Raw genomic sequence first — 23,017 nt, 5'->3', positions numbered from 1 at the left:
ACAAAAAACAAACAAACACTAAATTACAAAGAATAAAAAAAATTTACAAGAATTTTAATCTAATTACACCTAATCTAAACCCCCTAATAAAATAAAACAGCCCCCCAAAATAATAAAATTCCCTACCCTAAACTAAATTACAAAGTAATCAGCTCTTTTACCAGACCTTAAAAACGGCTTTTTGCGGGGCATTGCCCCAAAGTAATCAGCTCTTTTACCTGTAAAAAACAAATACAATCCCCCCCCAACATTACAACCCACCACCCACACACCCCTACTCTAAAACCCACCCGATCCCCCTTAAAAAAACCTAACACTACACCATTGAAGATCACCTTACCTTGAGCCATCTTCAGCCAGCCAACCACCGATGGGACAGAAGAGGACATCAGGACCGGCAGAAGTCTTCATCCTATCCGAGCAGAAGAGGACATCCAGACCGGCAGATATCTTCATCCAGGTGGCATCTTCTATCTACCTCCTTCCGGAGCGGAGCAGAGCCATCTTCTATCCAGCCGACGCGGAGCCATCCTCTTCTTCCGACGGACTAACGACGAATGAAGGTTCCTTTAAATGACTTCATCCAAGATGGCGTCCCTCGAATTCCGATTGGCTGATTCTATCAGCCAATCGGAATTAAGGTAGGAACAATCTAATTGGTTGATTTAATCAGCCAATCGGATTGAAGTTCAATCTGATTGGATGAGCCAATAGAATTGACCTCACATTCTAGGGTGCACTTGAAAAAAAAGGCTCGTTAGCAACGCACGGCTTTACCGACAAAACTCCAAATCTAGCCAATATTTTTTTAGAACATTGGCATTTAACAGGCTTTTCCAGGAAGTTTTCTGAGTGATTTTGCTAGACCATCGTGGAAAAACAAAAGATAAGCGTCCAAAGCAAAAGTAGAACCTAACAGATGCTTAAAGGGATACTAAACCCACATTTTTTTCTTTCATGATTCACACAGAGCATGTGATTTTAAGCAACTTTGCACACAGTTAAAAGTTAGGAATTTAGCGATGGTATATGTGCTACAGTCCCATAAGAAATGTGATACCCTTACAAAAAGAAAGTGAAAGTGAATAATAATACACTAACCAAAGTAGGACAAGGCAGCACTATATACAAAATATTTCTGTGATAAGGTTAGATGGAAAGACCGGGCACTCAAGTGTTAACAAACATGCTCCGGTAACATGCCAAAGTCAGACAGTTCCAGCAGTTCCTCAATGGTTTAGGACACTCGTTCTAACAGGCCATTTACTGGTAGTGTCTGTTCCCCTATGCTGTGTGTGGGACACCTGGCTCACCAATACCAACACCGCAAGACTTCAAACCACTCAGCTTTACTTCACTTGCCAATCACATAGGTAAGGTAGCCTGCTTGATTCCCTATAAGCATCGCTTGGAAGCAATAGAGTGCAATATCACAATTCCAAACTTCCAACATTACGCGTTTCACCCCTCCCCCTCAAGGGTGGCATAGAGGCATCGTCAGATGTATACAATTACCGCGACTACTCGCTTTAAATGCACTCTGCATTCATTACTTTTTACACGCCCCTACGTGTATATTACTAGGGCTCTCTGCTATTGCACAATTTTAACTCTGGTATCCTATTCATTAACAATCTATATTTACATATTTACAACCTATGGGTGACACCAATTCAGATACAAATGTATGTACTTTATATCAAAGTAAAACTAACTCAATAATATGGTTACAGAAGCTTAGTGATCATATTTCTATATCTGCACATGATACTGAAAATATGACCCCCTTATAGTGTACCCCATGTTATTTCTGGTAGAGATCCTATTCTATAGAGGCCTTTTAATATCCTAATTAAGAGTGTACATAGATTACAAAAAACAAAAAACAAGAATACTTTATTTTTTTATTAAGTCCCTTTGGTGCTAGGGTGTTGAGTCTATACATTCAGCTTGACTCATGTTGGAGCAATATTTTATCTAGGTAACCTTCTCTCTTTTTGGGTTTGATGTGCTCTATGCCAAAGACCTTCACTAGTGAAAAATCAGAGCTGTGACATTTTTGGAAATGTCTGGCAACAGGGCTATCCTGATTACCTTCTTTTTATGTCATCCCTATGCTCCCTGATTCTGCTTTTCAATTCACGTGTTGTTTTACCAACATACAATCTGGGGCACGGACAGTGTAACAAATAAATGACATTTTTGGTGGTGCATGTAGTTCTTTCATTAATGTAATATGCTGATTTTGTTGTATCAGCACTACATCTTGTAAATTTTTCTACAAAAGCACAATAAACACAATGTCCACATGGGTGGCATCCCTTCTGTTACTGCTGTCTAATTAGTCAATTAGTGTTCATTTCTTACCAATTTATCTTAAAATGCTTGGTGCTCTCCTAGCAGTTAGTAGGGGATATTCAGATACATGTTCCCTTAATGTACTGTCACTAGTTAGGATGTGCCAATGTTTATTTAAAATCCCCCATAGTTTACCCCAGTGGGAATTGTACTGTGTGATTAGTCTTCTTTGGTTCTTCCCTTTTTGGGACACCCTATTTCCATACAGTAACTGATTTCTAGGGGTACATATGGCCCTTGTCCAAGCTTTTTTGATCTGTTTCCTAGAGTACCCTCTCTGTAGAAATCTATGGACCATTTCTGTTGCTTAAACCAGCTTGTGTGGAACAACATTGTTTTAAACGTAAGAATTGACCCACCGGGATCCCATTCTTTAACATCTCTGGATGGTTACTTGTGGCATGTAATAAACTGTTGGTTGCTGTCTTTTTCCTATAGACCTTTGTTGCTACAATATGATTCGTGGTCGCCAATTATTGAAGATTAATTATTAATTTTGGAATACAATATTTATATTAATTTGAATAATAACAATTAGAATTTGCTTGTGAGAAATTCAGCTCAGTATAACAACTTTTATTTAGTCACAGCACCCAAAATTCTCACACAATACAAAATTCTTTGCTTCCTTATTAGAAACCAATAAAATGAGTTACATTAAATACATTACATAAAACACATTGACATAACTGCATACAATTTCTTACATCAAATGCAAACAGACATGAAAACAACCTTATAGCTATAAAGTAAGTGCATAATATAATTACCTCTAGGGCCCCAGTGAGAAGTCTGTCTTTACTTCTGGTACTCTATTGCTTGTAACCTCTCCTCCTTCTCTACTACTCTCCTCCTCCTTCTTTTCTCTTTCCTACACCTTATATACCTATAATGACAGACCTCTTCAGCTAATACCTCCCAAAATGGATAATGGTGGATGCTTGGCATCATTTTGGGTTGGCTATAGAATGTGATTGGTTATTATAATTCCTGAGAAGTATATTATATAGTCTGAGATATATATTTTTGTATCTCTGCACTTCTAGCTCTTTCTGACTTTTTGGATAGCTGTTTGTTAGGACACCAGTTGGGCTATTAATTATGTTAACATGGCTTCTGACATGGACTTTGTTTTAACTAAAAGAATGTATTGCTTTATTCCTGTATATGAACAGGTGTGTCCTTGAGAATGTTAGGTTAAGCAGTTATTACATGCACACACACACACACACACACACACACACACACATATATATATATATATATATATACAGGGCTCAACATTTCAGGTCATATGTTACTCACCACTTCTGATCCTACCCACTACCTGCCCGTAGAACACCTATTACGCCACCCCCTCTTTGCATATGTTTTGCCATTGTGAAACACATTTTTGTGTAGTAATTTTTTATATTTTTTATGTTATACCATAGCAAATTAAATAATGCTACATGCAACAATAGATTAACAAAATTAAGTGCATAGCAGTTAGCAACATGAACTTGGTGGTTCTGGGTAAGACAACAGCTGGATAAAAATAGGAAGTTGTCAAAGTGAGAGAGTGGAGAGAGTGCTGACAGTTTTAGCAGACCTGGAGATTTTCTTTTAATAATTATCATCTCTCCCTTCTATCTCCTCTTAACTAACTTTTCTCCCATTATCACATCCTATACGCTGGAAGTTCAATTACAACTGGTTGCCAGTTTAAGGAAATTCAATCTATTTACCCTTTGGATTCAAGAAGAGGAACTACCATTGGAATGGGCAGTAGGTTAGACCTAAGACGAGGGGGGGGAGAGAGAGGGGTTTTTCTTTATATGTTTTCTATTTTTTTTTATTATTATTATTTATTATTTTTTTGTTTTTTTTTGTTTGTTATTTAGATAAAATGAATCAACGTTTTGATTAGTACAGAAGATCTTCGGTTAAGCTATTGTTCTTGCTTAAAGTAGGTTGTATAAGTTAACTTCGTTAGTATGCAGATATTAAAGAAAGGGGAAAAAAAAAAATAATAAAGGTGAAAAAATTGTATTAGATTGATATTTTCTATGTTCTTTATTTGCTCCAACTTACTGTACCAATTTCGGTTTCATGCTGTGATTTAACAACTATTAGCTCCTCATTGCCTTTTTCTTTTTTTCTGTACGATATGTTGAGCAATTAGAAAAAAAGAAAAGAAAAAAAAACTTTCTCCCCTCCCTCCTCTTTTCAATCTCTATTGTTACCCTCTCCCTTATCTCTCAGGCCATATTTTCTCTTTAAACTCTTTCTTTCCCCTCTCTCATATCTCTTTATTCTCCCCCCCCCCGCACTAATCTAATAAAAGCTCCACTTTTAATTTTCCTCTCCAATCTTTCTCTCTCTCTGCCCCCGTTTACCCTCTCAGAAATAAGCACTAATGGTGTTTCTACAGCCCTAGATTAATAACATTTCGTTGCCCTTTCTAGGATATATAATATCCCTTCAGGTAATATTTTTAGCACATGACACAAAATGTGTGTTTGTCAGTGCTGCAATAGGAGTGCTAACTTTGCTACTTACAACACGCGACCGGACTTCAGACCGTGATTGAATGTTGATTCAACATTCACTCACTAACTTTCACTCGCTACTATTAAATTTCCACTCGCCAATGGCTATTAAAGAGTGGAAATTTTGAGTCCTGTGTGTGTGTATATATATATATATATATATATATATATATATAAAACATACATACACACACACACAAATGCATATATATATATATATATATATATAATATGATCATATTTATCAATTACTCATATTGTAACAGTATGTAGCATCCCATTTATTTTAGTTATCTTAAGGTCCAAGAATGTAGCTTCCATATCACTGATATTATATGTCAAATACAAATTCTTATCATTTTGGTTTAGTGCCTGCACAAACTCAACCAGCTGACTCGGTGTCTCCTTTCCACAAAACAAAGATGTCGTCCACATACCTTAGCCATAGTGCCACATGCTCCTCCACCCAACGCTCTAACTTCTGGAAGATCACACTGGTCTCCCGGAGCCCTAGATGTAAACAGGCATAGGTGGGGACGCATATGGCACCCATGGCTGTTCCTAAATGGGCCAGCTCCAAAGCTTTCATTCCTGCTTTTTCAAATAAAGATACCAAGAGAACAAAGAAAATTTTATAATAGAAGTACATTAGAAAGTTGCTTAAAATGTCAGGCTCTATCGGAATCATAAAAGAGAAAAATATGGGTTTAGTGTCCTTTTATTTCAGTATTCTTATCGCCCCAATTTTTTTTCTTTTCTTGTCCGGGACTAGGTTGACTTGTTGATGTGAGCCACCATGTGTTTTGTAGGCAGAGCCTTAACTGTAGGGGTCGAGTCTTAGGTAGGGATGGGCAAATGTGCTGAAAGTGTAATAACAACAAGGATTAGTTTTTTTAAGAATCATCATCTGTCAATCAATTAGAAAATATGGCGGGTGGGAGAGATGCGCTTATTGGCGGAGCGGTAAAAAGGTAAAAATTTCAGAAAATAAATAAATATAATTTTTTTTTATGAATTAAACTCTGCCTCATTTTTAAAAGTCTATACAATGCCGTGAGGCAGTAGGCTTGTCTTTACATTCACTTTAAGTTATGTAGATAGTTTCTTAGTTTAAAAGTGTAATTTGATTGACATTTTTAGCTTTTTATTAAACATGTTTATTAATAAATGAACTGGGCTGAGATAAACTGTTCAAAGCAGACAAAAAAGTAAGTGGTTTAAAAAGTCTGTTATAAAATCTAAAAGTCAAGTGAAAAGCTGCTAAAAGAATGTTTTCTGATTTATTGAAATGGCGCTATCGAATTCTCTCAGTATGCGTGAAGTTACCACATTGCGATAATGATATCTGAGTTTTCTAATAGATTTGAAATTCTAAAAAAACTATGAAAAGACAAAACACTTGGTTCTTTGAATGGATTTGAGTAGACCTTGTGGTTCTTTTTTTCCCTGTCTACATGCCTGTATGCTTGTTCTGTCTATTTCTCATATTGTCTGTGCCTGCTGTTGCTTGTTCATGATGACCTGGCATTGCATTTGCCTACTAGCCTTTGTCTTGTGTTTGTGTGCGCTTGATGTTACCCCTTTGTCTGTCTGTGATCTTCTTTGCCTGCATGTTTGTGCGCTTGCATCTTCAGGAAATAGTCATTACCTCTTGGCTTCTAAATCTATTATAGCTTATCTTTCTCTAAATACAAGGAAGAGAAAAAGAGAGGTGCCAAAACATAAAACAGTATCGTAGGTCTAAACAGGTGAGAATCCCACACGTAATCATTCCACCCCGTTGTGCCAAATACTCACAGACAAGGCGGCACAAGTGGCGTGCCTCTAAGCGCGGATCGGGACTGTTCAGGGTCACCCGACAGACACACCTCGGCTAGTGTACGTCACTCAGTGACCTCCAATGGGCAGTCGGCAGTCCAAGCGCCTCTGATGATTCCGTATAGCTCCAAACACACCAATACCACTGTGAGTATTGGAGTGAGATGGATGTAAAGCCTAGATAGTCACTCTTAGCGATAGGTGGTGATTGGTAATGTTGTGAACACAGGACAGAACAGGTATAAAATAATCCGTATTTTATTGTAAAAGAAACAACAGCAATGCGTTTCTCGGCTGGAAAGGCCGTTTCATCAGGCTTTCTCTAAATGCCTTTCGTCTCCTTTTTTACCTTTTTATTTGCCTGTGTTGCCATGTCTTCCTGTTTTTGCTGTACTTCTTTCTCTCCATACTATATATGACTGTTCTGGCCTCCTGCTTTCTTAGCTGGATTTATGTTATTGCTTCTGCAGGTGTTAAAATTTGCTAAAATTGTGTTTGCTTCATCATTGGTTCATCCCTTCCGTTTGCAGTTTGAATACTATAACTCTGTGCGCATTAACGAGAAGGATGAGAATGATAATTATGTGGAACTCGGCAATGAATTTATTTTGGAGAGCAACGAGCATTTCAATAACTTGAGGGTGAATACGTCACTTAGCAACATACAGCTGCCTACCAACGTGTATAACAAAGGTAAGATTCACGAGGGATATCATTAACAGCTATAGAAATGCAGCTGAATGCAAATAAAAATGACCAAGATCTCTCTATTTGATACCACGATCAGTGTACAAAATGTGTAACTCTATACCAAATGTATCAAAATTAATATAGTCACCACTATACAACACATTTTGAGGTTCTTCAAATAATCCAGGTTTCCACAAATGTGTCAAAATCACTACTCATACTCAGTCCTTCGATCACATGCTGCTTCTCTTCTACTGGGGAGTTCCATTCTCCAGTATCCAATGTTACAAAATACCTAAAATGCCAAAACAGACATGCAACTCTGATTCAAGGATTTTATTGTTATAATACAATAAACTTTACAAACCTTAGTAACCCCATCCAGTCTTTGGTAGCAGCCGAGAAGTCCAATGTTCCGTCTTGCACTCTCCCTTGAAGGTCCAAGGACAAGCAACCTATTGGATACTTAAAATCTGTTTACAGTAAGATGTGGCTGCAGAGGAAATTTTGAGATTCCTTATGAAGGAGAACCTTAACCATTAGATGGAACATTGGACTTCTTGGCTACTACCTCAGACTAGATGGGGTACTCAGGTGAATGAAGGATTTGTTTTGGGCAACATTTATTTTATATTCTATAGATAAGTGCATTGAGTACGCTGGCAATGCCTTGCATTGTGTATTTTAAAGGGACAGTCAAGTCCAAAAAAAACTTTCATGATTTAAATAGGGAATGTAATTTTAAACAACTTTCCAATTTACTTTTATCACCAATTTTGCTTTGTTCTCTTGGTATTCTTAGTTTACAGCTAATTCTAGGAGGTTCATATGCTAATTTCTTAGACCTTGAAGACTGCCTCTAATCTGAATGCATTTTGACCACTAGAGGGCATTAGTTCATGTGTTTCATATAGATAACATTGAGCTCATGTACATCAAGTTACCTAGGAGTTAGCACTGATTGGCTAAACTGCAAGTCTGTCAAAAGAACTGAAATAATGGGGCAGTTTGCAGAGGCTTAGATACAAGGTAATCACAGCAGTAAAAAGTGTATTTCTATAACAGTGTTGGTTATGCAAAACTGGGGAATGGGTAATAAAGGGATTATCTTTCTTTTTAAACAACAAAAATTCTGGTGTTGACTGTCCCTTTAACAATAAAACCTCCAGTTTGCAGGATGTAGTTGTTAGGAAGATCAGCCACTCCATGCAGATTGTGCCATTGATCAGCCATTCTCATGACACAGAAGGGGTAAGATTAGCCACTCCTTATACTGTCTAATTTTGCCATTGTTCTGAAACTCCTATGGCACAGAAGTGGCAGTGACCAGTGACTCTGTCCTGTGTATTATTTGTGTTGATCAGCTGTAAGGGGGGACAATTAGTGACAATCAAGCATTCTTAGTGGCCTGGTTGTATAGTTATTTATCAGTCTTTATCCTAAGATCAGTGTCTTCTCTAAAAACAAAGGATGAGCAATTACTCATATACGCAAGTTGTACCCATAAACTTATATCTGTCCTTTGTACTGTGATGATCAAACATTTCAGACTGCAGGACTAGTTTAAAGGACATGAAACCCCAAATGTTATGGTTCATACAGAACATGTGATTTTAAACAACTTTCCAATTTACTTCTGTTATCAAATTGGCTTTACTCTCTTGGTATTCTATGTTGAGAAAGCAGCTATGAACTACTGAGAGCTAGCTGAAAACATTTGATAAACCAATGAAAAGAGACATTTGTGTGCAGCCACCAATCAGCAGCAAGCTCCCAGTATGCATTGCTGTTCCTGAGCCTACCTAGATATTGTTTTCAACTAAGTATACCTGGAGAATGAATCAAATTAGATAATAGAAGTAAATTGAAAGTTAAAATCACATGCTCTGTCTGAATCATGAAAGAATACATTTGGGATTTATGTCCCTTTAAGTCTTTAGCATCACTGTATGATTATACATTTCATGACTCAGCAGAGAGTACTTGTGTCATATTTATAAAAAAATATCAGGCTAGATTACAAGTGGAGCGCTAATTTATCCCGCACCCATAAACGGGCGGATTAACACATAAATATATATGTAAATATTCATATATATTTATATTTGCTGCCCATCGCTGTGCTGGAGCCTATGGAAGCTTCCCTGCAATCTGAACGCGAGGTCACATTGCACCTCATTTGTAATACCAGCACACATTTGCGTGCACTGGTATTACTAAGTTGAGCGCGGAAGCGATATTTTGCACTCAATTTGTAATCTGGCTACAGCGAATCATGTTCTCCCGACCTTTAACCCCTTAGTGACCACAGCACTTTTCCATTTGTTGACCGTTTGGGACCAAGGCTATTTTTACATTTCTGCGGTGTTTGTGTTTAGCTGTACTTTTCCTCTTACTCATTTACTGTACCCACACATATTATATACCGTTTTTCTCGCCATTAAATGGACTTTCTAAAGATACCATTATTTTCATCATATCTTATAATTTACTATTAAAAAAATTATAAAATATGAGGAAAAAATGGAAAAATAACAATTTTTTCAAACTTTGACCCCCAAAATCGGTTGCACATCTACAACCACCAAAAAACACCCATGCTAAATAGTTTCTAAATTTTGTCCTGAGCTTAGAAATACCCAATGTTTAAATGTTCTTTGCTTTTTTTGCAAGTTATAGGGCAATAAATACAAGTAGCACTTTGCTATTTCCAAACCACTTTTTTTCAAAATTAGCGCTAGTTACATTGGGACACTGATATCTGTCAGGAATCCCTGAATATCCTTTGACATGTATATATATATTTTTTTTAGAAGACATCCCAAAGTATTGACCTAGGCCCATTTTGGTATATTTCATGCCACCATTTCACCGCCAAATGCGATCAAATAAAAAAAATTGTTCACTTTTTCACAAATTTTTTCACAAACTTTAGGTTTCTCACTGAAATTATTTACAAACAACTTGTGCAATTATTGCACAAATGGTTTTAAATGCTTCTCTGGGATCCCCTTTGTTCAGAAATAGCAGCGATATATGGCTTTGACGTTGCTTTTTGGTAATTAGAAGGCCGCTAAATGCCACTGCGCACCACACGTGTATTATGCGCAGCAGTGAAGGGGTTAATTAGGGAGCATGTAGGGAGCTTGTAGGGTTAATTTTAGCTTTAGTGTAGTGTAGTAAACAACCCAAAGTATTGATCTAGGCCCATTTTGGTATATTTCATGCCACCATTTCACCGCCAAATGCGATCAAATGAATAAAAAACTTAAAATTTTTCACAATTTTAGGTGTCTCACTGAAATTATTTACAAACAGCTTGTGCAATTATGGCACAAATGGTTGTAAATGCTTCTCTGGGATCCCCTTTGTTCAGAAATAGCAAACATATATGGCTTTGGTGGTGCTTTTTGGTAATTAGAAGGCCGCTAAATGCCACTGCGCACCACACTTGTATTATGCGCAGCAGTGAAGGGGTTAATTAGGGAGCATGTAGGGTTAATTTTAGCTTTAGTGTAGTGTAGTAAACAACCCCAAGTATTGATCTAGGCCCATCTTGGTATATTTCATGCCACCATTTCACCGCCAAATGCGATCAAATAAAAAAAAAAAACTTAACATTTTTCACAATTTTAGGTTTCTCACTGAAATTATTTACAAACAGCTTGTGCAATTATGGCACAAATGGTTGTAAATGATTCTCTGGGATCCCCTTTGTTCAGAAATAGCAGACATATATGGCTTTGGCGTTGTTTTTTGGTAGTTAGAAGATCGCTAAATGCCGCTGCGCATCACACGTATATTATGTGTAGCAGTGAAGGAGTTAATTAGGTAGCTTGTAGGGAGCTTGCAGGGTTAATTTTAGCTTTAGTGTAGAGATCAGCCTCCCGCCTGACACATCCCACCCCCTGATCCCTCCCAAACAGCTCCCTTCCCTCCTCCACCCCACAATTGTCCCCGCCATCTTAAGTACTGGCAGAAAGTCGGCCAGTACTAAAATAAAAGTTTTTTGGGGGGGTTTAGTTTTTTTTAAAAATAAATAAATAATAATAATTCTTCTGATGTGTAGGGCCCCCCTTAGCCCCCAACCTCCCTGATCCCCCCCCAAACTGCTCTTTAACCCCCCCCCTCTGCCTTTATTGTGCGCCATATTGGGTACAATCTTTAGACCGCTGCTTCATAACTGCTGTTTCCGGCGAGCTTGAAGGCCTAGAAGAAGAAACACGGTGGTTATCTCTGTGGCTTTGCAACTCGAAGGTTGATGGTTCAAATCCAGCTGCTGACACTGGACGTCCATTTAAAGCATCCTCGTTTAATCAGGTCCGGTTCTAGGAACCGTTTTCTTCTGGAACCTCGCTTGGATCCTAAGTTTCTTTTTTAGGATCTGGGGTTAATGTGGCAGTAGCCTGTTTATAGGTGTTGCTTATTGGTGTTGCGGTGGCTCCCGAGTCTTGGCGGTCATGGTTTTTCCAGCGTTATGCAAGTTGAAGTAGAGATGACATCCTCACCAGATTCGTGAACCAGATCCTGCAAGGCCATGCAGGAGCTATTAGAATCACTCATGCTCTCTCCTGTTTGATACGAGCGATGACTCGTGGAAGGAGAGCAAATGGAGGAAACAGATAAGCCAGCGAAAACCTCCAAGGAACTGCTAGAGCTGGCCTGAGGATCTCTTGACCTTGAACCGTACTTTGGAACCTTGGTGTTTTGGTAGAGACTCCATCAGATCCAACTCGGGAACCCCCCACTTGAGGGTTATCTGAGAGTCCACGGCCCCGCCCTTTGTTTTAAGACTTTCTAGCTTTCTAGCAGGTCCATCTTTACCGAAGGTCAAGTGGAACCTGTCTTAGGTTCTTCTGGATGTGCACTGATGCTGGATCATATGGGTCTGGGGGTCCCAGAGGCCGGGGTTGAGTTTTTCATTCTGTTTTTCTGGACTAGGTGACTTTTGGAGTTTTGTCCCGTTACTCTTTGCAGTGTCAGTACACTGTTGGTGACTGGTCCAATAAGGGGATAGGTTTCCTGTCCCTTTTGGGTCTGATGATGTTTAAGCAGAGCTTATTAGATCCTTTTATTCAGGGAGAATACACAGTTCTCTCTACCTGGATTTAGGGAGAAGGATATCTTCTCTATCTAGATCAGTCCCGGGTAACATGGTGGTTATCTCTGTGGCTTTGCAACTCGAAGGTTGATGGTTCAAATCCAGCTGCTGACACTGGACATCCATTTAAAGCATCCTTGTTTAATCAGGTCTGGTTCTAGGAACCGTTTTCTTCTGGAACCTCGTTTGGATCCTAAGTTTCTTTTTTAGGATCTGGGGTTAATGTGGCAGTAGCCTGTTTATAGGTGTTGCGGTGGCTCCCATGTCTTGGCGGTCATGGTTTTTACAGCGTTATGCAAGTTGACTGTTTGGGATTTGCTTTGTGCCAGTTCCATCCTCAGAGGTGGACCTATACCTGAGTCTTGGTGTTGGCACCATGTTGGATCCATTGGACTCGACTTGGTCTTTCAGACAGGAAGACTCTTTGCCTTAGAGCTTAAGAAGTTAAGGACTTCATTGGGTTCTGCCCTCCAATTCACCTTCAGGCCTTCATTGGTGCTGTGGTGGAGGGTGATGGATTCAGCTCAGGCCAAGTTTTCAGCATAGCATTGAGTGTTTGTCTCTGTATTAGCAGTCTTTTTGGACTACCGGTTGGGGAATCATTGTCCTGTGTTCAGTGCAAATCTCCTGGTGTTGGGGATTTTATCCTAGTCCCCCGGGGCAGTTTTGTCTTGGTCTCTTCCCTGTCTGCAGGGTGAGAGTGTTTTTCTGGTGAGCGAAGTCCCATAGTGTAGTGGTTATCATGTCCTCCTAACACGCAAAGGGTCTTGGGATCGTAACCCAGTGGAACTAGTTCAGTGCCTTAGAGCTGCACTAGAGGTATTGCTAAAAAGAAGAGTTCCTCCTGCGTCGATGGGAGAGTCTCAAATTTGGTGGTGGGCAGAGGCCCACTACGGCACTTGGCAGTAATCCATTCTCTGAGCATGCTCTTCCGGAACGTATGTGCCTTAGGATCATCCGTTTGATCTGTCTATCCAGAGTTTTGAATGTTTTCTGAGGAAAGCAGATCGAGTTTCTCAGCTGAGGTCCGCTGGACTAAGTGGCCTAGGGGATTAGTTTCCAGCCTAACAAGCTATAGGCTTTGCGTTTGAATCCTGCTGTGGCAGTTTTCTTAAGAGGAGGTCTATTTTAACCTTCTTCTTTCGGCCATGTCTCTCTTTCTCGAGGAGAGTCTCTTTGCCGCTGGGATCCTTTCTTCCGGGGCGTATTGAGAGGGGTCACTTAGACCTAGCCGAGAGGGGGGTTTTTCGGAAAGGTTTTCAGTCCTTTCCTTTAGCTTGTACCTGGTTCCTCGTCACCTATTTTAGGCGTGGAGGACCCCCTCTCTTCTTGTCGAGAGGAGTTAGCTTGTCCTGACTCTCTTCTGGATCCTGGAGTATTCTTCTTCCCCTCTAGAATGAGCTGGTGAAGGGCTTGTCTAACTAGTTCTTATTCAAAGGGGCAACCTGTAAAGATAGCCTGTTGGTTAGCTTTGCTACCTGGCAAGTGGAAGGTTGCAGATGGTTACCAGCTGCGGCTCCTTCTCTGGTATGTGTTTTCCAAAGCAGTTTTTGCTTTCTGTTTGAGTTCCAGTTCTAGAGGTTCATTGTTCTTCCAGGTGTTCAGTTGTTTTTGTTAGGGCTCTGCCTGTGGCTGGGCCGGCAAGTCAATTACTTGCTCCTTTTGGGGTTGGATTTATCCTTCAGGAGTTACGTCAGGTTACCTTTGTACCTGTCCAGGAGGTGGTCTTTGAATTCTTATTCAAGGACCTTTTCCCTCTGTAGATTGTTTTTCTATGTATCTTAGTTTCTGTGTTGCTCTTTGCAATACGTTTTTCCTTATTGTGGTCTCCTTTCTAATAAGGCTATCCAAGTTTTTTCGCCCTCAGATTATAGTATTAGTCTTCAAAATTGAATGAGGTTCTTCCTTTTTTGGGGAATCTTACTTTGAGATTTCGGTCAGTCTTCATCAGAATAGACAGTTGTTTATTTTATGTTATTATATCTGGGGAGTGCAAGGTTTAGCAAGCTGATAGCTTCCTCCTTGCTGGGGAGGAGTGTTTTTAAGCTGGTTCTAGAAGACAGCAGGACAAGAGCCTCATCAGAGGTTTATGGCATGAGATCCTATGGTTCTGATTGTTGGGCAGCTACTTGGTCCTCCTAACATTCTTATCTTTTTATTTTTTGCTTCTTTCAAGGAAGCCTTGGGAGTTTGGGTTTTTTGTAGGCTGTGGTGCCCTTAGGTTGAGCTGCCTCTTATTTGTACCCTCCCGTTAGCATTCAGTGTCCTCTGTAGCTTGGGTATAATTTCCCACAAGTAATGAATGCAGCTGTGGACTCTCCCTGTATTTAGAAGGAAAACATAAATGATGACTTACCAGATAATTTCCTTTACTTCGGTACAGGGAGAGTCCACAGCTCCCGCTCGTGCTCTCTGGTGGGCGGCCTTAATTTTGATGTTTTCTTCTGGCACCTTTTTCACCCTGATATTTCTTCTACTGTTCCTTGTTCCCTCGGCAGAATGACTGGGGGATGGGGGGGAGTGGGGGAGGTATTTAAGCCTTTGGCTGGGGTGTCTTGCCCTCCTCCTGGTGGCCAGGTTCTCTTTTCCCACAAGTAATGAATGCAGCTGTGGACCCTCCCTGTATCGAAGGAAAGAAAATTATCTGGTAAGTCATAATTTATGTTTTTTTTGTGTGAAAAAAAGGTTTTTATTAAATTTTCTTCAAAAAATGTATACAATAGAAATTCAAGACACATCATTTCTGTCAAAGATAAAGTTTACACAATATGGGTCATCCAGTTTACATTGCTCTTCATCGAATGTTACCAGGTGCATCTACATAGAATATCAACTCCCTATCAAAACCCACGGGGAAGGGGTCCAGCCAAGGTGTAACTAATGTGTGAGATCCCTATTCCAGTGAATATAAGTCTTACTAGTTATACCTAATTGTCAGTTCTGTTAGTCGCCTATTTTTACTCTCAATGTACATGATCCATGGTTCCCAAATGGATATGAACTGATCTTTAGTGCCTAATATATCTGCAGATGCACTACTCATCTGATAATATAAATTAATCTTATGTTCAATTATTTGGAATGTTGGAATTATGGTTTTCCAATATTGTGCTATGCTTAATTTAACAATAGTACAAATAATAGCTACAAGTTTATTCGCTTTAAAGTTAAGGCCTGGTATTGATTAGTGTAAAAGTGCTTGAGTGGGGGTTAAACAATTTATCTTTTGGAAGCTTGTGTCCAAATATTAGATACATGACAACAATACCACCACATAGGAGAATATGTACCCTTTTCATCACAACTGCGTAAACATTTATTATTAGGTTGTTCACTGCTCTGTATTCTGGAAGAATGAAAGTACCATCTGAAAGCAACCTTCATATAGTTTTCCTTCAAATGACCACAAATGGAAAAAGGAGAACCCAATCTCAAGGTGTCACACATTTTTTTGCAGACCAGTCAAAATTAAATTCTGATTCCCATCTTTGCATAAAGGGGAGTTTAATTGAATTGGGAGGGATCTTAAACATTGTGTACAAGTTAGAAATAGTGCCTTGTGTACGGTTCAGTGTTAAACAAATGTGTTCTAAATTAGGAGTTGATACCTGACTTATTAGTTTCTCTAAATTCAGCCACTCTAGCTCTTAATTGGAGATAATGAAACCAACTTAATTTCACCTGTCTATTAAGTTCTACATATTGGTTATAAGTTAAAAAATGATTGCCTATGAGGGTGTCTGCAATACGATAAAGACCTCTGTTAGTCCATTTCTGTTGAAGGGTTTGGTGATATTTAGTAGATAAGGTCTCAAATGGAGTCGCCCTTGATCCCATTTGAATAATAGGGTATTTAGCTTTCAAATATTCCCATGGGATATAGCAATAAATGTCCGCCATGTAGGCGGTCTATTAGTTTTCGCAGACCAAAGCAGTTTGCTTATAGGATATATCGTCATTGTGACAGACCCTTCTGTCAGGACTGAAGGAGTTAACTGTGTTTAGCTTTAAGAATCTAATTTCTAAAGACAGGTTTTCTGGCCTCAGCTATTGTGTGCTATAATTACATTTAAGTAATAAACAGGCCATTGTTTAATCACCCTCAGAGAGCAGACGCTAGGTGATAAGACAAGCCAAATGTGTTTAAGTTGTTATCTGCCTAAGTAAAGTATTTAAGTAATGTAATTCTACTGTTTCATAAAAGGGCGTCTTCCCCTTTTTATCTAAATGTACAAGAGTCTTTCAACCCCCCCATCTGGGGTCAAACCTGTATAAATACTAGGCATCTAGCCTTTAATAAATGACATTCTGTTTTAAACCTGAATCTGGCTGGGTTGTGAATTGCTGATTCCCTATGCAGGACATTGTTCCCTGGTACTAACCCTTGGTACACTGTTGGTACCGTAACAATTGGTGGCAAGCGACGGAATGAACCTTATCGCCCAGAAGAGCAACTACACAAGCCAGTAACCTCAGGAAGAGGGGGATTATTACAATACTGACTAAGATGGAAAGAGTACCAGGGACAGAAGGAACCAATGGGCCCAGCATAGCAGACAGAACCCCCGCAGAAGCAAGCTTTGATTGGGCGGTTAAAATAAGACTGGCACATTATGGCCCCAACCCATCTGCGGAAATTATCGACCGGGTCATAGCAGCTGTGGAGGCCAACCTACTTCGCCAAAGCGGCGCTGCAGCAAACCCAGTGGAAAAGAGAAAAGTAAATTTTGCAGCTTTTAAAAAATTCCTGGAAACAGAAGGAGAGATTGATGGGTACCTTGCGGATTTTGAGAGGCAATGTGCACTACACAAGGTACCCGCAGAGGACTGGGTCACGATATTATCCGGAAAATTATCCGGCCGGGCCAGTGAGGCTTTTCGGGCCATTCCAGATGAGGAAGTCGGGGATTATAATACTGTAAAAGAGGCTCTGCTCTCCAGGTATGCGGTTACACCAGAGGCATACCGGAGGCGGTTCAGAGACACTGTTAAAGTAGCTGGAGATTCCTACCTTGAGTGGGCATGTAAGGTGCACCGCACAGCAGCTCACTGGATAGCGGGGTGCCAAGCCGTATCTGGGGAAGAGGTGCTGCAGCTATTCCTGTTGGAACATTGCTTCGACAAGTTACCCGCAGGAGTTCGAGAGTGGGTTCGGGACCGTAAACCCTCCACCCTGCATGAAGCGGCTCGCTTGGCAGATGAGTATACGGATGCCTGCAAACTGGACACTGCTACCACTAAGCCCCCTGCTAGAGTGGAGTACAGACCCCCAGTCACCCCAGCAGCTGCCAGTTACCAACCCCCGGCGCACCGCTATACCACACGGCCTCTGGCCACGAACTACCCTCAGAGTGCCCGGTTCAATTTGCGGGGCTACTCACAACCTATTTGGTGCTTTGGATGTAAGCAACTAGGGCACAAAAGACCAGAGTGTCCCCTAAACGCAGCGAACCAAGCGCAGTCCTGGAGAAGACCCGCCGGCGGAATCCCACGTAATCCTCAGCCTGCGGCCCGCTACGTAGAGGCGCAAGAATGCTGGAGCATCCTACATGAGGCAGACCTTGTGCAAGCTGCCCACCGGAATAACCAGCAACTGGTTAAAGTGAAGGGGAAGAAGGTCAGTGGTCTACGGGATACTGGTGCTACCATGACCTTGCTTCAAAAGAACTTGGTGTCTGAGAAACAGTACACTGGAGACACTGTGGCTGTGAGGGTAGCAGGGGGCGATGTGTTCAGCCTACCTGTTGCCAGGGTACATTTGGATTGGGGAGTGGGCGCTAGACCTGTGAATGTGGGGGTCAAGAAGGACTTACCTGCTGATGTTCTTCTTGGAAATGACTTGGCCCCCCTTGTTTCTGCCTACGCTCCTATGGGTCCCGCTGATGTTAACCCTGTGACTACCCGTGCCCAGATCCGTGCAGCAGAGACTGACCCACCTGCTGCTAAGCCCCAGGACGCTGAGCTCAGTAAATCTCTGTCCGCTATTGATACGTGGAAGTCCCGTTACAATGCGCTGATGAAGGAGAAGAGGAGCGCAGAGGAAAAAGCACGTTTAGAACAGGAATCTCTGCTAGACAGGCTGCACCGACAGACTGCAGAAAACACCAGCTTGAGAGTGGAACATGAAACATTAAAGACAAACTTAGTGACACTTGAGGAGAAGCTGACGCTGGCTCATAGTGAGGTGCAGCAACTCAAGGGCACCCTATGTCAGTATGAAGGGATTGTGGATACCTATAAAGAGCAGGTACAGAAAACTCTTAAAGAAGCTGATGGGATTTTGAAGGACTGTTTAGCCCTAGTCTGGGCACTGAGGAAGTTGAACCCTTGTTTGTATGGACAGGAATTCTCTCTCATAACGGAAATACAGATGGATTGTCCTGACAAACTGACATGCCTACCACCTCCTAGTCCGGTCATCCCCAGGTTGACCCGCCAAAGGGTCAAGCCGGGTCTGCCGGAGTGTTCCACAAGGGGGGAGCTATGTGACAGACCCTTCTGTCAGGACTGAAGGAGTTAACTGTGTTTAGCTTTAAGAATCTAATTTCTAAAGACAGGTTTTCTGGCCTCAGCTATTGTGTGCTATAATTACATTTAAGTAATAAACAGGCCATTGTTTAATCACCCTCAGAGAGCAGACGCTAGGTGATAAGACAAGCCAAATGTGTTTAAGTTGTTATCTGCCTAAGTAAAGTATTTAAGTAATGTAATTCTACTGTTTCATAAAAGGGCGTCTTCCCCTTTTTATCTAAATGTACAAGAGTCTTTCAACCCCCCCATCTGGGGTCAAACCTGTATAAATACTAGGCATCTAGCCTTTAATAAATGACATTCTGTTTTAAACCTGAATCTGGCTGGGTTGTGAATTGCTGATTCCCTATGCAGGACATTGTTCCCTGGTACTAACCCTTGGTACACTGTTGGTACCGTAACAGTCATCATATCCGATTCAATTTGATCCCATTGGATATTGTCTGCTTGATTATGCCATAAACATGTTTGTGCTATTCTGGCAGCATAATAATAGGCAACCAGATCTGGAAGCCCCATCCCACCTCCTTTCCTATGGCGAATAAGTGTTTTTTTTATTGACTCTAGCTCTCTGTCCATTCAAATAAATGAGACCTGGTCATTTTGGATTTTTTGTAGAATTGAAATTGGGACATTTATAGGAATTGACCTAAATAAGTAGAGAATCTTAGGTAGTATTGTCATCTTTACGGCAATTAACCTACTGTATAAAGAAACACAGTTTTTATTTGTGAATACAGGGGAACGTAGTTAAGTTTATATAGTAGGTCTAGATTATTAGGAATTAGGATGCACAAATATCTCATGCCCCTATCTGACCATTTAAAGTTTAAATTAATTTCAAGCAATGTTTTAGTATGTTGTGGGAGATTTATACTTATGGCTTCACACTTATCATTATTTATTTTGTAGCTTGAGATTTTGGCAAATTTGCTTATGATGATATATATTAAAGGAAGGAAGATCATAGGTTTAGTAACTGAGAGAATGACATCATCTGCAAAGAGACTGATTTTATGTTTGTGAGAGTTTATTTTGATTTCTGAGATATCCATATTTTGATGGATATGGGCCGCTAAAGGTTCAATACACAAAGCAAAGAGGAGTGGCGATAGTGGGCATCCTTACCTAGTTCCATTAAGGATGCATATGGCTTTAAATTTGTAGACCGAGGATGTTGCAGAACAAAAATTTCCTGAAATTCCCAGTACTTCTAATACTGAATTTAGGTAACCCCAAACCACTCGATCGAATGCCTTCTCCACATCTAGTTAAAGGAACAGAGAAGGCAATCCCCGATTTGACGAATAATCAATCAAATCAATATTTTTTCTTATATTATCATGGGCCTCCATATTCCGAATAAAGCCCACCTGATTCTGATGAATAAGTTTACATAGCAAGTTATTTAGCCTCATGGCCAAAATCTTTGTGAATAGTTTAATATCGAGATTTATTCAAGAAATAGGCCTGTAATTTCCATCTAAAGGGGAGGAGAGTTCACAGCTTCATTCATTACTGTTGGCAATTAAGAACCTGTTCACCAAGAGGAGGCAAAGACACCCCAGCCAAAGGCTTAAATTCCTCCCCCACTCCCCTCATCCCCCAGTCATTCTTTGCCTTTCGTCACAGGAGGACGGCAGAGAAGTGCCGAAGATCGGAGTAGTCTCTTATGGAGGGTAGTACTCTTCGCATTGGGACTGGAGTTTTAAGTAGTCCTGTCAGCCTTTCAGTGAGAGCCCAGGCCAAAGTTAGAGTCCGATAATGCAGGGAGAGTCTTTCTGCAAAAGCATCCCGACTCATATTAACAGCTCCACAAGCAATCAGCGTTGACGAGTTTTGCTGCCTGCTTTTTATACTCAAGTCCATGTCAGGAGCGAGGCTACTAACCTGTCACACTTGAAGGGCCGTGTTCCTTTTCCGCTGCGTAGATTCTGGCCCAAGGGTTGTCTACGCCTGTGAAAATTTCTGAGGCATTATACGATGATGAGGCCCACTCTGACTGTTCGGAGGAGGCCCCTTCTGGGTCGGAGTCCGTGTCATCTAAACCTCCGGCTGCGGAGGAGCCTGACTTTAGGTTTAGGATGGAAAATGTGCGCTTTTTGCTGAAACAAGTGCTTGCTACTCTGGACGTTCCGGAACCAAAACTTCCTGAAGAACCTGCAATTCCTAAGCTTGATAAGGTATATGAGGACAGGGTGGTGCCTCAGGCCTTACCGGTTCCTGTTAAGATGGCAAATATTATTAAGAATGAATGGGAGGGATTAGGTTCTTTCTTTTCCCCTTCTTCTTCCTTCAAGAAACTGTTCCCCGTTCCAGACTCTCAGCTTGAGCTGTGGGGTACTTTCCCTAAGGTGGATGGTGCTATCTCCACGCTCGCAAAGCAGACAACTATTCCCCTCGAGCATAGTTCGTTGTTTAAAGAGCCCATGGATAAAAAGTTGGAAAACATGTTAAGAAAAATGTTTCAACTCACAGGGTTTGTTTTTCAGCCGGCAGCGGCTGTGGCCGTGGTCGCTGGAGCAGCGACAAATTGGTGTGAATCCCTGTGTGAAATGATCGAGGGGGAGACTTCCATCGACGAGATACAGGATAAGATTAAGGCACTGAAGATCGACAATTCTTTCATATGTGATGCCAATATGCAAATTATTCGCCTGAACGCTATAGTGTCAGGTTTTTCCGTTTTAGCTCTCAGGGCTCTGTGGCTAAAGTCTTGGTCTGCAGACATGACCTCTAAGTTGAGGCTGTTGTCCCTGCCTTTTCAAGGAAAGATTCTGTTCGGTCCAGGATTGGATTCGATCATATCCACGGTTACAGGAGGCAAGGGAGCTTTCCTACCACAGGATAAGAAGGCTAAGCCTAAAGGATCTACTTTTCGTCCCTTTTGTGCAGACAAGGCTCAGCGCCAGCAGTCCGCCGCAAAAGCGGACCAGTCCAAGGGAACTTGGAAACTGGCTCATTCTTGGAACAAGTCTAAGTAAAGCAAGAAGCCCGCCGAGACAAAATCGTCATGAAGGGGCGGCCCCCGACCGGTCTCGGGACCAAGTAGGGGGCAGATTATCTCTCTTCTCAGAAGCCTGGTTGCAGGACGTTCAGGACCCTTGGGTTTTTGACATTGTCGCCCAGGGCTAGAGGATAGGGTTTAAAACCCATCCGCCCAGGGGCAGATTCCTCCTATCAAACATGTCTTCAAGACCAGAAAAGAGAGAAGCCTTTCTAGAATGTGTGAGAGATTTCTCCTCTCTAGGTGTTATCGTACCAGTACCCCAAGCAGAAAGGGGTCTAGGGTACTATTCAAATCTTTTTGTGGTTCCAAAGTAGGAGGGCACATTCCACCCGATTCTGGATCTAAAGTGTTTAAACAAGTTTCTGAGTGTTCCATCGTTCAAAATGGAACCGATCAGATCTATTCTGTTCAAGAGAGACAGCTCATGACAATAATAGACTTAAAGGATGCTTACCTTCATGTGCCAATCCACAGGGACCACTTCAAGTTCCTGAGATTTGCGTTTCTGGACCAACACTTCCAATTTGTGGCCCTTTAGTCTGGCAACGGCCCTGAGAGTCTTCACAAACAAAGGTTTTATTGGGGCTACTTGCAGTAGCCAGAGCCAGAGGCATTGTTGTGGCGCCCTAGCTGGACGTCATCCTAGTCCAGGCGCCGTCGCTCAGTCTCGCAGAGGATCATTCAAGGGCTCTTCTTCTTTTGCTCCAATCTCACAGTTGCAAGATCAACTCAGGAAAGAGTTCCTTGGTTCCCAGCAACAGGGTGGAGTTCCTGGGCACAATAATAGACTCTATGTCCATGAAAATATTTCTGACAGAAAATTGATGCAGGAAGATTGCGTCTTCTTGTCTTACCCTTCAGTCCTCCTCAAGCCCATCGGTGGCTCAGTGTATGGAGGTGATTGGACTCATGGTTTCCAGCATAGACGTTATTCCTTTTTCCAGGTACCATCTCAGACCTCTTCAGTTGTGTATGTTG

General features: G+C 41.2%; 1 protein-coding gene and 1 long non-coding RNA gene across 2 annotated transcripts in view; one reads left to right on the top strand and one right to left on the bottom strand.

Annotated features, from left to right (window-relative positions):
* Positions 1 to 23,017, top strand: part of CACNA2D4 (calcium voltage-gated channel auxiliary subunit alpha2delta 4) — a 1,345,448-nt gene that overhangs the window by 271,354 nt on the left and 1,051,077 nt on the right. The window contains exon 5 of the mRNA XM_053718853.1: positions 7,238 to 7,400. Within this exon, the coding sequence (XP_053574828.1) occupies positions 7,238 to 7,400 (163 nt within the window). The remainder of the gene's footprint in view (positions 1 to 7,237; positions 7,401 to 23,017) is intronic.
* LOC128664141 (uncharacterized) overlaps positions 7,584 to 23,017 on the bottom strand; it is a 326,605-nt gene continuing 311,171 nt past the window's right edge. Inside the window, exons 3-4 of the long non-coding RNA XR_008402924.1 lie at positions 14,855 to 15,118; positions 7,584 to 7,692 (exon numbers count right to left, since the gene is read on the bottom strand). This is a non-coding gene — a long non-coding RNA (uncharacterized LOC128664141). The remainder of the gene's footprint in view (positions 7,693 to 14,854; positions 15,119 to 23,017) is intronic.

The sequence above is a fragment of the Bombina bombina genome, chromosome 6 (assembly GCF_027579735.1).
Source record: "Bombina bombina isolate aBomBom1 chromosome 6, aBomBom1.pri, whole genome shotgun sequence".
Taxonomy (NCBI): domain Eukaryota; kingdom Metazoa; phylum Chordata; class Amphibia; order Anura; family Bombinatoridae; genus Bombina; species Bombina bombina.
Note: the sequence above shows the minus strand (reverse complement) of the source record. Positions and strands in the feature narration are given on the sequence as shown.